At 34.3% G+C, this 13,103-nt stretch overlaps 1 protein-coding gene and 1 long non-coding RNA gene across 5 annotated transcripts in view; one reads left to right on the forward strand and one right to left on the reverse strand.

Annotated features, from left to right (window-relative positions):
* Positions 1-13,103, forward strand: part of LOC114667298 (uncharacterized) — a 189,223-nt gene that overhangs the window by 43,470 nt on the left and 132,650 nt on the right. For all 4 annotated transcript variants that reach the window (XR_003718723.2, XR_003718722.2, XR_007933762.1 and 1 more), the window contains one exon: positions 824-906. This is a non-coding gene — a long non-coding RNA (uncharacterized LOC114667298). The remainder of the gene's footprint in view (positions 1-823; positions 907-13,103) is intronic.
* The window catches only part of chsy1 (chondroitin sulfate synthase 1), a 122,570-nt gene continuing 115,293 nt past the window's right edge, over positions 5,827-13,103 (reverse strand). The window contains exon 3 of the mRNA XM_028822549.2: positions 5,827-8,369. Within this exon, the coding sequence (XP_028678382.1) occupies positions 6,762-8,369 (1,608 nt within the window). The 3' untranslated portion in view covers positions 5,827-6,761. The remainder of the gene's footprint in view (positions 8,370-13,103) is intronic.

Below are 13,103 nucleotides of genomic sequence, written 5' to 3' on the forward strand. Positions count from 1 at the left end.
TTCTTATTCAAATAAAGTACAGAGAATATGAATAAGTGAATAATGACAGCATGCATTATTAAAATAAATAAAACAAGAACAAACAAAATTAGAATCATATAATCTAAGACTTTTTTTGAAAAGCCTTGTAAGTGTTATATTCATGTTTGCTTTGAAAACATCTTGCTGTAGTGTTTGGTGAAAAAGGTGTTCTTAAAATATAATGATTGACAATATATTAAAAAAAATCATTAACTTGCTTAACTAACCATAGACCACAGGTGTTAACTGTTCATTGTTATTAACAAAATGAAATTCTGTGGGCTTATTGCTCAGTGACTATAAAAATACTAAAATAAATAAAATTTCCATAAAATACATACTAATAAAATATGCAAAAAAATATTTATCCATAATGCATGTGGCATAAAAGAAAATAAAAAGCTTCTCATAATCACAAGCTGTCATTTTTTTTCTTGTAATGTACCTAACTTAAACAAGGCTTATTAAAAACATTACTATATTTATACAGGTGTTTTTTCTTCTTCAGTGTACCAGCTAGACATTTATCATTCTTGATGTGTAATTACAAATATGGATTACCATTTTAATAATGCAGTACTTGTTTTTTACTAACATTTTTATATACTATATGACACACCGCAATAAACACAGTACAAATCTTTAAAATAGCCACAAATGTATCAAATGTTCTTAAGTTTTTATCCAGAGGACACAAGACTACCAGCTTAACAGGTTTATAAGTAAAAGACATTTTGCTTTTAAGTGAACAAGAGTATTGTTAACTAAGCAGCAATTTCAAGTCTTTATCTTTTCTTTTTAGAGTTGAAAAGCTGAGGCACTTAAAACAAGCTCGTGGTCCAAACTCAGAAGGTATCCATTTTAATTAATGGAAAAAATAAAAAGGTATGAATTCATTAAAGTAGCTTTTCTTGCCATTTGTTTAACTGCATGGGGTGACTTCTCTGATTCCTTTTTCTCAGCCTTGACTTGCTTTGTTTTACTTTACAGGACGTTCGATGCCAAAAATAAATGTAAAAAAAAGCCATGTGCTGGCTCAGTTACTGTAATACCTTGCATAAAGAAGTACTGCAGCTAAATTATCGTAAAGCCTAGAAAAGCAGGGACTGAAAAGATCGGTCTTTGTGATCGGCCAATTTCCCGATGGAGTCTTTTTTAGTGAAAATCAACCGATTTAGATCAGCAGACGATCAATTGCAGCATCTCTAGATGAAATGAGGGTATATGAAATCTAGAATGTCAATACTAAAAAGATAAATATTGCAGTCTAATAAGAGGGTTAGTGCTTCATTTATAAGTAATTTTAAGCATGCTCACTGAAAGATGGATATACTGAAGAAGCTAACAGAGATTCAAAGGGGCTTGGTTTTGATGCTATTTGGGATACATTTCTGTACACACAAAACTACAGAAGGAACTTCTTCATTCATTGTTCCATGGTTTTTGGGGAAAAGTCTAAATGAGATCCCAAAAAGTGAATTTTGGGGCTAATGTAGCCAAATTATTTAAACTTAACTTATACATTTTTTACAATTTCTTTATCGTTTGGTTCTTTATTGTTACCGAAAAACCTAGAAATGACTTCTCTGAATGATGGCCAAGCCTCTCGTGTTGCGGGTCATTCATTGCACCATCAGATCCTGAATCAGGAATCCATTTTTTAATATTGAGTCCAGTGAAAATGCAAACTTTTAATTTAGCCACAGACAAACCTGGCAACTTTTGTCACAAACGCATAATAAACATGCACAATTTTTTGATAGAGCTTCAGTAATTTATATGGATCCATGAGATTGGTCTGATGTTTTTCTAGCTGGCCATTCCTTCTGAACCAATGGAAATTCCTGCTCTTCTGTCCCACTCAGAGGAAAAAAAAAAACTTGGAAGTGTCCTGGCTGCTGACTCAGTAAGATGTACAAAACATTCAGGTTTCTACAAATGAACCAACTGTGCTCTTTTTTTGTTTTGTTTTAGGCATACATTTTAATGTTAGAACGTATTGAAGTCAAGCAAATTGACACCTTTTATTGGCTAAACTAAAAAGATTTCAGTATGCGAGCTTTCAAGGAAACTTGGGCCCCTTTTTCAGTCATGATTAAATCTTGCCTAAAGAAGGGGCCCCGTGTTGCCTCAAAAGCTTGCATATTGTAATCTTTTTAGTTTAGCCAATATAAGGTGTCATTTTGCTTGACTTCTCATTACATCCATAATGGCTAATACGGTACAAAACCCTAATACTAAAATATTACATTCAAACAAATTATCATTAAAATTAATTATTTTTAATTAATTATAATACAAAACAAAATTGACAGCAAAAAAAAGTACATAACCGAGAATATTTCTGTAAGAAAATTCTATACCCAAAATACAAAATGCACTTTTATGTGCCCTTGTTGAAACACTGATTTAAAGCAACAGCTGGCATCTGTGATACTTACTACCTTCATCAACTCAAATTTTCTGTCAAATATTGTTTAAGCTGGTGTTGTGTAAGTTTAAAATGCTCCTTAAATTTTCTTATTGCTCATTCCCTACAGTCCTGGAATCAGCGTCTTCTCTGGATTTCCTCTAGTAATAGCTCTAATACTGCCTCAAAACATGAATATAAACATACATAAATGTAGCAAAGTGGTTTATGTCCAAATTGGGAAAGGACTTGATCCATTAATTTTACCCTTAACCTGTGTAGATTAGACACTACAAACTGTAAACATTTAAATACTGAGATGGGGGACCTGAGGTGAATATTGACATGCTTTTGTAAACAGGTGCTTGTTTGATCTGTACAACTTATTACTAATTTGAAAATTTAAAACCTCTGCTCCAGCTCTCTTACCACAAAAAGAAATCATTCGGTATGATCAGTGTATCAAAATATTAAACAATTTTGATGACAGCTTATGAAAGTATGGTCATTTAAAAATTGTAATCATATAAATGGACATGTGTACATTTTTTCAGTATTATGTACATCAGAACTACATGATATGAACCAATTCTAACACTGATATTATATCCATCCATCATCCATCCATCCTCCAACCCACTATATCCTAACTACAGGGTCACAGGGGTCTGCTGGAGCAAATCCCAGCCAACACAGGGCACAAGGCAAGAAACAAACCCCGGGCAGGGTGCCAGCCCACCGCAGAGTGTACAAGCAAACACTTGGGACAATTTTGAATCGCCAATGCACCTAACCTGCATGTCTTTGGACTGTCAGAGGAAACCCATGCAGACACGGGGAGAACATGCAAACTCTACAGAGGGAGGACCCGGGAAGCGAACCCAGGTCTCCTAACTGTGAGGCAGCAGTGCTACCCACTCTGCCACCGTGCCGCCCCTGATATTATATGAAACATAAAAAGATTGACAAATGAAATCAGACAATTCAGTGCATTAAAAGCTGATGGGCTAGATTGCTGGTGGCCACTCACACCTCTAAAAACAAGTTCTTTCTGGGGGAAGTTGATATGTTAGTCCAGTGGTTACAGTTTTACATCTGCTTCTTTTTTGTGGCCTCAGTGTCACCTGTGGTTGTCCATTACTTTAGTATCTTTCCAGTTTTTAAAAACCTTATGCTTAAAAAAGCAAGAGCAGGCCATTTAGTCCATCAAAGTGTTTTGGTTCATGAAATACAAAGATGTCACAACATTGCACCAAGATACTTTTTAAAAGGTTACATGGGTTTCTGCTTCATCTACACGATTCTGTTGTGTGTCCAGCATTCACCTTACCCTTTGTGTGAAAAAGTGCTTCATGGATTCCATCTTAAAATTCACTTCCCCATATTTTCCAGTAGGTATGCCCAGGTATGTGATTTGTAGATTAGCTGAAAGAATTCTTCCTCTTTATTTTTTATTGCTACTTTTAAATAAGAACTAATAAGAAAATACTGAATTTAACTGAACATATTGCAGTTGCTTTATGATTTGCATGTTAACAATGTAACAGTGACCACTTCACATTTTCATATGTCACGGAAAATAAGCAGTACAGGAGAGAGAGTCAATCATTCTTCCAAAAAACAGAATGCATGAAATCCTAAATATACAGGTATTCAAGATAACACAAATAATTTATATTATGTTCATGGAACTACTGAATCACTGTACCTTATTATTTAATAAAGTCTTCGTACCAATTCTCTTACTAGAACAAGGTCTATAAACGATTTAAATATAAAATAAAATCTTATTTTTTTCCCTAAGGCAATACTTATAAAAGGAAATAGCTGAATAATAAAAAAAAATTACATTTTAAAGGAAAAAAAAATCTTTGTTAAGAGTTAGCCCACCACACACACCAACCTGGAGGGTTTTGGAGCTCTGCATTCCTTCCTTGGCATATAGTTCAGAGCAATTATATGCCTTATCTTCTTTATCTTGTGGATATTCTGGAAACATTCTTCGATTTCATTCCCTTGGAGGATATAGGTTACATAAAACAGCTACATTAGTTGTGGTATTTTTTTGTTTCATATGTCTTTTGATTGTGTGAGCTGCACCTATGGAAGCGCACTTTTCAGATTTTTATGTGAGGAGAGCAGTGTTGAGATGTGCATTGCATGTCTGTGAATAAATTAGTGTGGTGTGACCATGAGTATATTTACATGCACACAGAAAACCAAGATGAGTTGTGTAAACTGGTTAAAGGCAGAAACCTGGTTTCTTAAAAACTCCCTGTTTACATCTGCGAGTCCTCTTATGGAGTTCTCATTTGACAAAACAATCTAATGTCCTAAAAATACACTAAAGAAAGATTAAAATCATAAATGGCTGCCATGAATCAGAAAACAAGCATGGAGCCTGTGTCTCTAGAGATTGTGCTGCTGAGCTTAGCACTGTACATTCAGCTCATCAACATAAATCCAGTGCTTTCTGAAATATTGATGCACATTATTTCACACAGGAGATGGAATAATGCATTCACATGAGCACTTTCCTCAGGAAATGTATCTTTATAGATGCTTCCACCATTTTCTATCCATGGCTGCAAAAGCATGTGCATGCTAACAGAGTGGAATGGACACGCGACGACTACAAAATGCTAACTGCCACCCAATTAAGGTGTATATATGACTGTATAACTAGGTTACTTGAAGAGAAATCTCCATGTGTTAACCCCAGTTTCTCTAACTGGAATAAGGGTATACAAGGCATTTTTTCAAACCATGTTTCTATACATATCTGGATTATTAAAGCACGCATAAACACACACATTGACAGAAGAAATAAGTGGACAATGATATGCGATCTCTTTCATCATACAAATACCCAGGAAAGTACCTTTGACATATTTTGAGAAACTTTTATCCAATTCATGGTTGTAAGGGGCCAGAGATTTCCCATTGGTAGATGGACATAAAACAGAAGCAGCCCTTTATTGAGCATCATTCCATAGTATTCACATAACCCCACTCTCTCAATATTAGACAAATTTAGAGACAGCAAATAATCTACATGCACATCTTTTAAATACAGGAGAAAAACCCATCCACATACAAGTAGAATGTGCAGACTGAACTACACAGTGTTTGAAATCCAGATTTCTGGAGCTAAACACTGTTATCAGTGTACCTTTGTAATTTAGGGCAATATATCCCAATTAAAAGAGAAACTGAAATGATTTATCTGGTCAATTGGCATGTTCTCCCATTTATGTTTGTAAAGTTGTTTAATTAAAAAACACCTAATTATTGTTAACCATTCTTGAAAATTACCCAAAAATTAAGCCACCGTGGATATAATTTTTAAACACAAATTTTCTCCAAATAAAAAGAGCAGTCTAAAACAACAAAAGGAAAGTTAGGCTATCATTTTAATATACAAAAAAGAAACAGAAACCAGTGGTCCAATAAATCAAAACAAAATAAAGGAATACTTAATAACTTAATCAACCAAAATGGATTTCAGAAAATAAAAAGGCCAGATGAGATTTTTTTTTTTTAAATTACAATCTTGTTTTATAAGAGATGAAAATGTTATACACATTTAACATGGCATCTTACAAAAATTAAATTGTCGGACACCTAAAAAATATAAAGTACCCAAGGCTAGTCCAGGATGCAGTGTTTGAAGGACAAATTATTCAGTGCCACTCTATGCTTAATACAAAAAATATGACTGCCTCCATTCCATATTTGTTTTGTTCAATTATTTTTCATTTTTATTTTTTTTTAACACTTTCTGAGAACATTAGACATGACTACAAATTTTAATCCCCATACCATTTTCTGAAGTTCAAGATAAACCAGCTCCCAATTTAAATATGCTAAACAAACCACCCATGTGCTAACACATGTATACACTAAAGTTTCCAACAAAAAAATGAAGGAAAAAAAATTACTCTCATCAACATAACATCAGATATGCTCACAGAATACTTCTGGACTGAAGCACAAGCTCGTCGTCACTTTACATGACACATTAGGTGCACAGGATCCATCAGATGAATTAAGATAAACAGACATTTATTTCATTGTGATTGTTTGCTCATGGTTTACATTCCACGATTTCAAATTTGATCAGAATTGTACATGGTTTAGGCTCAGTGACAAGATATACAGTATATTTATTCATTTCTATTGAAAAGTGTTCTTTTTATCGTTAGAAAAATTACTTCAAAATATATCCTCCCGTGTTCTGTTTTAAAACAAAATGTAAAAAATAAATTAGGTAGTTAAAAAAAAAAAGTCACATTTAAAAAACAGATCGCTCTGGTCCCATCAAATTTATTTATGCTGTTCTTGATCCATTATTATTATTATTACTAATATTATTGCTAATCTTGCGAAAGTTTGGATCGTTTTTTTCAAGCCACAGTTCAGCCAGCTGCTGTGTTGAGCCATATGATGATGCTTTTGATCCCAAGCACATTTTGTACTGTTTTGGATCAAGATTAGGGTCACATAAGACAGGATGATGAACATGTACAATACCAACATCGGTACTCCTAAATGGCGTTATGCCAAGCTGAACAAATTTGTTGTAAAGGTCCACATCTTCTAAGCCCCATCCTTTTATTGAAACATCAAATCCTCCAGCTCGAATCATGTCCTGTTTGTAAACACAGGTGATTCCAAACCCAAAGTGTCTCCACTGTCCAGTTTTAGGAGTGAAAACATAATGATTTTCACTAGGAACCTTACCAGGATATACTACTTTTGGGTCATACTGACTAAAAATTATTGGAAAATAAGCTTGGCTGCCTAATACAGCATTGCTTCGACATCTCCTCAGGAAATCAGATGTAAATAGCAAATCAACATCACAGTAAAAAAGCAAAGAATCGTTAGAAAAGTGAGAGGAGCCAACTTCAAGAGCTACAGCTCGGGAAAATGGCCCCGACACTGGTCGTAGCTCTAGGTCAGCCTTGGGATACTTATGGTGATATTCTCTCATCAGTTCAATTTGTTTCATCCTTTCAGTATTGTTATCTGTGCTGAAAAGCAGTATAAGCAGCTTGACATTTTGGTTTGGGATGAGGCAGGTTTTTTCAAAGTTTACCATGAATCTGACAAAAATTTCATAGCGACCAGAAAGTGGCACCAAGATGTTGATTGTCTTCTCTTTGGGTTCCTTAAAATCCATGTTTGAACTGCTAAGTTTAAAGGGAACCAGCATCTTTAAAGAATTGGACAAAAATGATAAGGATCCTGTGTCTTGGTTAATTCGTGTGGCCAGCTCTTTGGCATCTATCTCATCTTCCTCTTTAAACTGGATTTTACTGAATGTCTGTTGCAAGTATGCATGTCTTCTTACTGGCACGGTCATTGCCTTACCTTTGTGCTTCTTGTATAATAGAAGCAGGTCAAGGACATATTCTGCTCCAAATACAGGATTAACTCTTCGATAACCATACTGGATCTCCTTAAAGTCAATGACCCTTCCTCTGGTTTTGGCATTAGCATTGATCATTTCCATAACCTGCATGATAATGTCATCTAAAGCAATCTTCTGAGAAAAATCCATACCTCTTCGGGGAGGTTGTCCATCAACCGCAGAATATATGTACTTTCCTGTCAAGAACTCCCACTCGAGAATGTCTTCTCGTAGGTGCGGATGAAAGCGCATGAAAGAGGGCGGGATTCCCAGCTGCACATCATCTTTTCGTACCTCCGTACCACTGTACTTACCCATTTGAACAATCTCACGGTGCAGCTGTATGGTACGGTGGCGGAGTTCAGCAATCTTGCGGCTCAGCATATAACTGTGAAGCCGGTACTGGTAGGGTGGATTTTTATTAGGGTGAAGAGTAATGGCTTTATGGATCTTGCTGTTGTGAAGATCTGTGATGTAACCCTTTTTGGTTGGTTCATAGTTTTCATAAAACAGCTGCTGCATCTAAAGAAAGAAGGAAAGAAAAACGAGTTAAAAATAAAATTCTCACATTACATTGCTGGTAGATCAGACCACTTTAGAAATTTTAGGTGCCAGACAAATCATGTCACCTTTTTTATTTTTTGTACTCATGACTCATGTTAAGGTTACAGGTCTCCAGAGACAATTATTTTTGAAGTGTGTGTCTTTTCATTTTTCTTACAATACAGACACACAGTATATGTTTTCTAAAATCTTTTCTTCATAAAGTCACACGATTACTTGATATCAACACTTTAGTAAAATGCAAAGCTTACTGAAATTTTCTAAATTTGGCACTGGAACAGGTCACTGCATTAACCTCTCATTTCTTAAACTTGTTTGTATAATGATGCAGCTGTATAGTTTTTAAGTTTTCCTTGAAGTACATTCTACATCACTGCACAACTTGTGCATCTGTAACTGAACCAGGTTCAGATAAAGTTCCAAGTAAATTCTGCATTACATGTTATTGTATAATTAAGATCTAAACTCACCAAGTTTAAACATGTATATTTGATTGACAGTTATTTACTTCAGTTTATAACCTGTATTGGATTATTAAATTGTATGGACCCTCCACTATGCAAAAATCAGTCAGATCAGGTCTGCAGTTACTCACTACTGACTACTTCCTGTTGTAACTGGCCTTAATAACTGCTACCCCATTTCTCCTTTTCCAACAATAACAACAGCACAATTTTATTATGTAGTTAAACGTGGTGATTATATTGAAACCAAACCAAGACACAAACTACAAGATTGACATACGTTTGCATAATTCACAATCACAAGATGCGCATGAAACAACATAAATGACGGTTACTGGTCCAACAGATATCAATCCAGGTGATATGAATGTTCCATTTGACATAATGTACATTCCTAGTCATAATTATATTATTCTGATGGAAACAGTCACCAGATCTTAACAGCTGTGTATAATCCTAACTGTTAGATTTACCAGTCTCTGGGATGAGAGGACACAAGTAAATGTTAGATATACTTGGTGAATTTTGATGACTAAATCCTCACCCACGTTTAAGTACGACCGCATCATCCACTGAATTAAAGCTGGTGCTGTGCATGCTGACAAAAAATCACATTTTAACATACTGCAGTTTGAAATATGAGTGCATTGCTATTCTATGAACTCACACAACTTCACTGTTAGAAGACTTCATTTTGAAAGTGCTACACATTGGTTTGTTGGTAATTTTAAATAATTTTTCAGACCACTGAATCAGGGAAGGGCCCTGTTTATACAAGGAAGAAATTGATTCAAAATTGTTAATAAGTCGCCTCTAGACATTAGTCAATGTAAGAATGATATTTTAAATTATTACCCTTTAATTAGAAAGGCTAAGACATGACCCGAAATAAACTATTTGTAGACAGAAATTTAAGAAGGGACAGAATAAAATGACTGAATAAATCTGGAAGTTGCTGCAGTAAACAGAGTAAACCATTTAATACAATAATGTAACAGTGAGTTTTCATAACATGGTGTAGCACTTTTATGGGTAGATAGCATGATGCTTATAATCTTTAAACTGACTGAAAGATTAAAAAAAGAAAATCTCTAGTAGTTTAATCCTAGTTGCAGTTCTATTATCTGAAGGACTAAAAAACTTGTGTATAGCAATAAATTACTGTATTAGTTTATAACTTTACCAATTTGTTTTAGTGCCATGGAATGCTGATATGATATTCAGTGAGCAAAACCAGGAAAGAAAAGCCATCTGGTTAAGAAATTAGATAAGTCAAGAAAACGTAACTGTTTCACATGCTGAAACACAAAAGTAAACAGTTTGTGGGTACATGACACACAGCCTGATAATGTATTGCCCAAAACAGCTGTAAAAAAATTATGTCCCGCTTTCTGAGTACATTTCCCTCAGGTTTTACTTTGATGAGAATTTTAGTTCCTCTCAGAAGTCTGGATTGTGGGGGTGGGTGGGTTTCCTGTGTTGTGTGGGCAATACAGGACACAATGCTGTACAGTCCACATTTAAGATAAGCCCCTGTCTTATGCTTACATGCTCACTTGTTACCTGACCAATTAGAACACCCTGAGCAAGTCTTTGCTGACTTAGGCTGACATAAAACTCGTACAAGATTTTGAGAAACATCAACTTTCCTAGGTAATCAGAAATTAAAAGCTTACATTGCAATGCAGATGTTACACCCACCATAGGTAGAAGTTCAACATTTTAACAAGAAAGTCTAGTTATGCTACTTTCTTTCTAAAGTAATAATCCTCTGATTGCCAAACATGTGTGAACAATGCTTACGGAAAGTTAAATACATGCCTCTGACATTCCTTACTCTATACTGATTATGTATATACTTATTACTGTAGGAACAGATGTTTTTCACTTATATTTCACTTTAAATAACCCCACATTAAAGACATAACCCTTATAAAAAATGAAACAAAAATCCAGGATATGCTTGTGAATAATGTGCAACATAATACGTTTTGCAATATGTATTACATATTACACAGTCAATGTCTAAAACACTAGAGCTGGGTAGCCTTTTGTCTTTGGGGCCCATTAAGGTTTATTTTCTCCAGCATCAGTCCTGGCTGGAGTTTTTGTTATTCTCTTCTCTCTTACTATTTGACCCCATTTGAACACAGGTTATGTTATCAGATCAGATTCAGATCTTTGTCACTATAACCATGACAGTTTTTTTCTTTTTATTGTAATTTGTCTACTATTTCTATATCACTCTGAACTATACTTCCATCTGGGAATGTGCCATATAAATGTTGTTGCTGTTGTAAATCTCAAAATGATATGCATGCAAAACAGGAGGATGTATGGAAAGAAACAGCAATATTTTAAGCACACTCATTTTAATTTTCAGCTAAGCTTTAAATATCTCTGGAAAGATTCTTTGTCATCAACAATGCTCTGGCACTAGTAGCAATTCTGCTGTTCTATAATCTGCATTATAATTATGGTACTGCAGCTTTTAAAATTGTAATACCAAATTTTAAGAAACATTATAAAAAACACTTGTCAGACACATCCTTGTATCCAGTGACTTATGTCAACAGAAATTACATGAGAGCTATGTTAAATCTTAAACCTGCCTGTGCGTCTTTCACAAAGTCACCTAGCTATCAGAGATAAAACTGTCAGGCATAACTAAATGATGTTATATAAATAGCCTGTGATAGTGCTTATCATAATTGGTGCTTTATACAGTTAAACATTAATTTGTGCAATTGACCCCATAAATTGAAACGTGGGAGTTTATGTGCGTAAGCACTGTGTATACTTGGCACCACAACTAAGATTGGTTCCTGCCTTATGCATATTGTTGTATACCCTGTAACCCTATATTGAAATGAGACAGTCAAAAAATGGAATGATAAACATATGAGCTAAAGATGGTAATAAAAATATAAAGTTATATTTCAAGAAAAATAATGGAACACCTATTGAAAATAATTACTGTAAGATCAACAGCTGGTTAAGCACATTTTTCTAAAACTTCATTTTCCTAGCACTCAGAGTCAAAGATGACTTCATTGGTGTGACATGACCTTGGCAATTGCAACTCTCTTAACTAGGAGTGGCACTGGCAAGTTTAACTAGTGCTTGGTATACACGTTTCAGCTACTAGTTATTGTTTTCTTTTTCAGGTCTGGCAATTTTATTGCTGTTGTTTATTTTTAATTGTGTTTGTCTTTTTCATCATTCTGGTGCATTTTTGTTGCTCCATAGGAACTAGCTATTCTGAGTCAGGCACTCACTTCTGATGCCTTGAAATCAGGTGAAGGAAGTAAGCTCATGCAGGCTTCTGAATAAGGCCATAGCTACAACTTGAAGTTAAACCTACAACTTTTTTTTTTTTTTTTTTTTTTTTTTTTTAAGAGAATTTCAGTTACAGTGTGCTTCCTGAAAGTTTATTATTTGTATGCCAGCAGAGCTATGACAGGCTATTATGACAGATAATAGCACATTCTTAAAATTAATGAAATCCTCAGAAAAAAGTGTTTTTAAACCAAACTAATATCTTCACCTTATCCTTATATAGCATTGTTTACTGAAAAGAGGCTCTAAGCACTAATTCATATTAAGAAAAGGAATTTACAAAATATTAACTAAACTCTTCAGTCTGTGTAACATCAAAGGAATAATCAAAGTTTATTGTTTGTAGATAATAAAGTGTGCACAGCAATTTAGTATCGCAACAGTCATAAATGAAAGGTGTATGTGAATGTGAAAGAAGGCTATCAATTAGAAAACAACTGAAATATGCAAATGGTAATGGAGTTTCTTAATGTAAGCTATATTAGAACATAAGCAAGCAAGACAAAGTATTTGAGGTCTATGTATCTAAATACCTGCCATCATATATTGGCTTGTGATGGGAAAATATCTATTGAAAGAAACACTGTATTTCTCTAATTAGTAAAGTTTGTTGTTAACAGTGATACTGAAATTCTGCTTAAACTAATGATTCCATAATTTCTATAGACAGTTTTTGCTGGTCTTCCACTTCTGCTGTTTTTGTGTTTTATTGTTTTTATGATCTTAAATTTTTTTATTGCATATTGTTGATTCTTTATTTCTGACATGAAGTCAGTTTAAAAAGGGCACTAAAACTAAACTAAAAATATAGTGAATTATGAAATCTCAAAAGAGCACAAAAAAAAGATGACTGTACACCACATTCTTTCCTAAATGCTATTTCCGCTGA

This window comes from Erpetoichthys calabaricus, chromosome 17 (genome assembly GCF_900747795.2).
Source record: "Erpetoichthys calabaricus chromosome 17, fErpCal1.3, whole genome shotgun sequence".
Classification (NCBI taxonomy): Eukaryota; Metazoa; Chordata; class Cladistia; order Polypteriformes; family Polypteridae; genus Erpetoichthys; species Erpetoichthys calabaricus.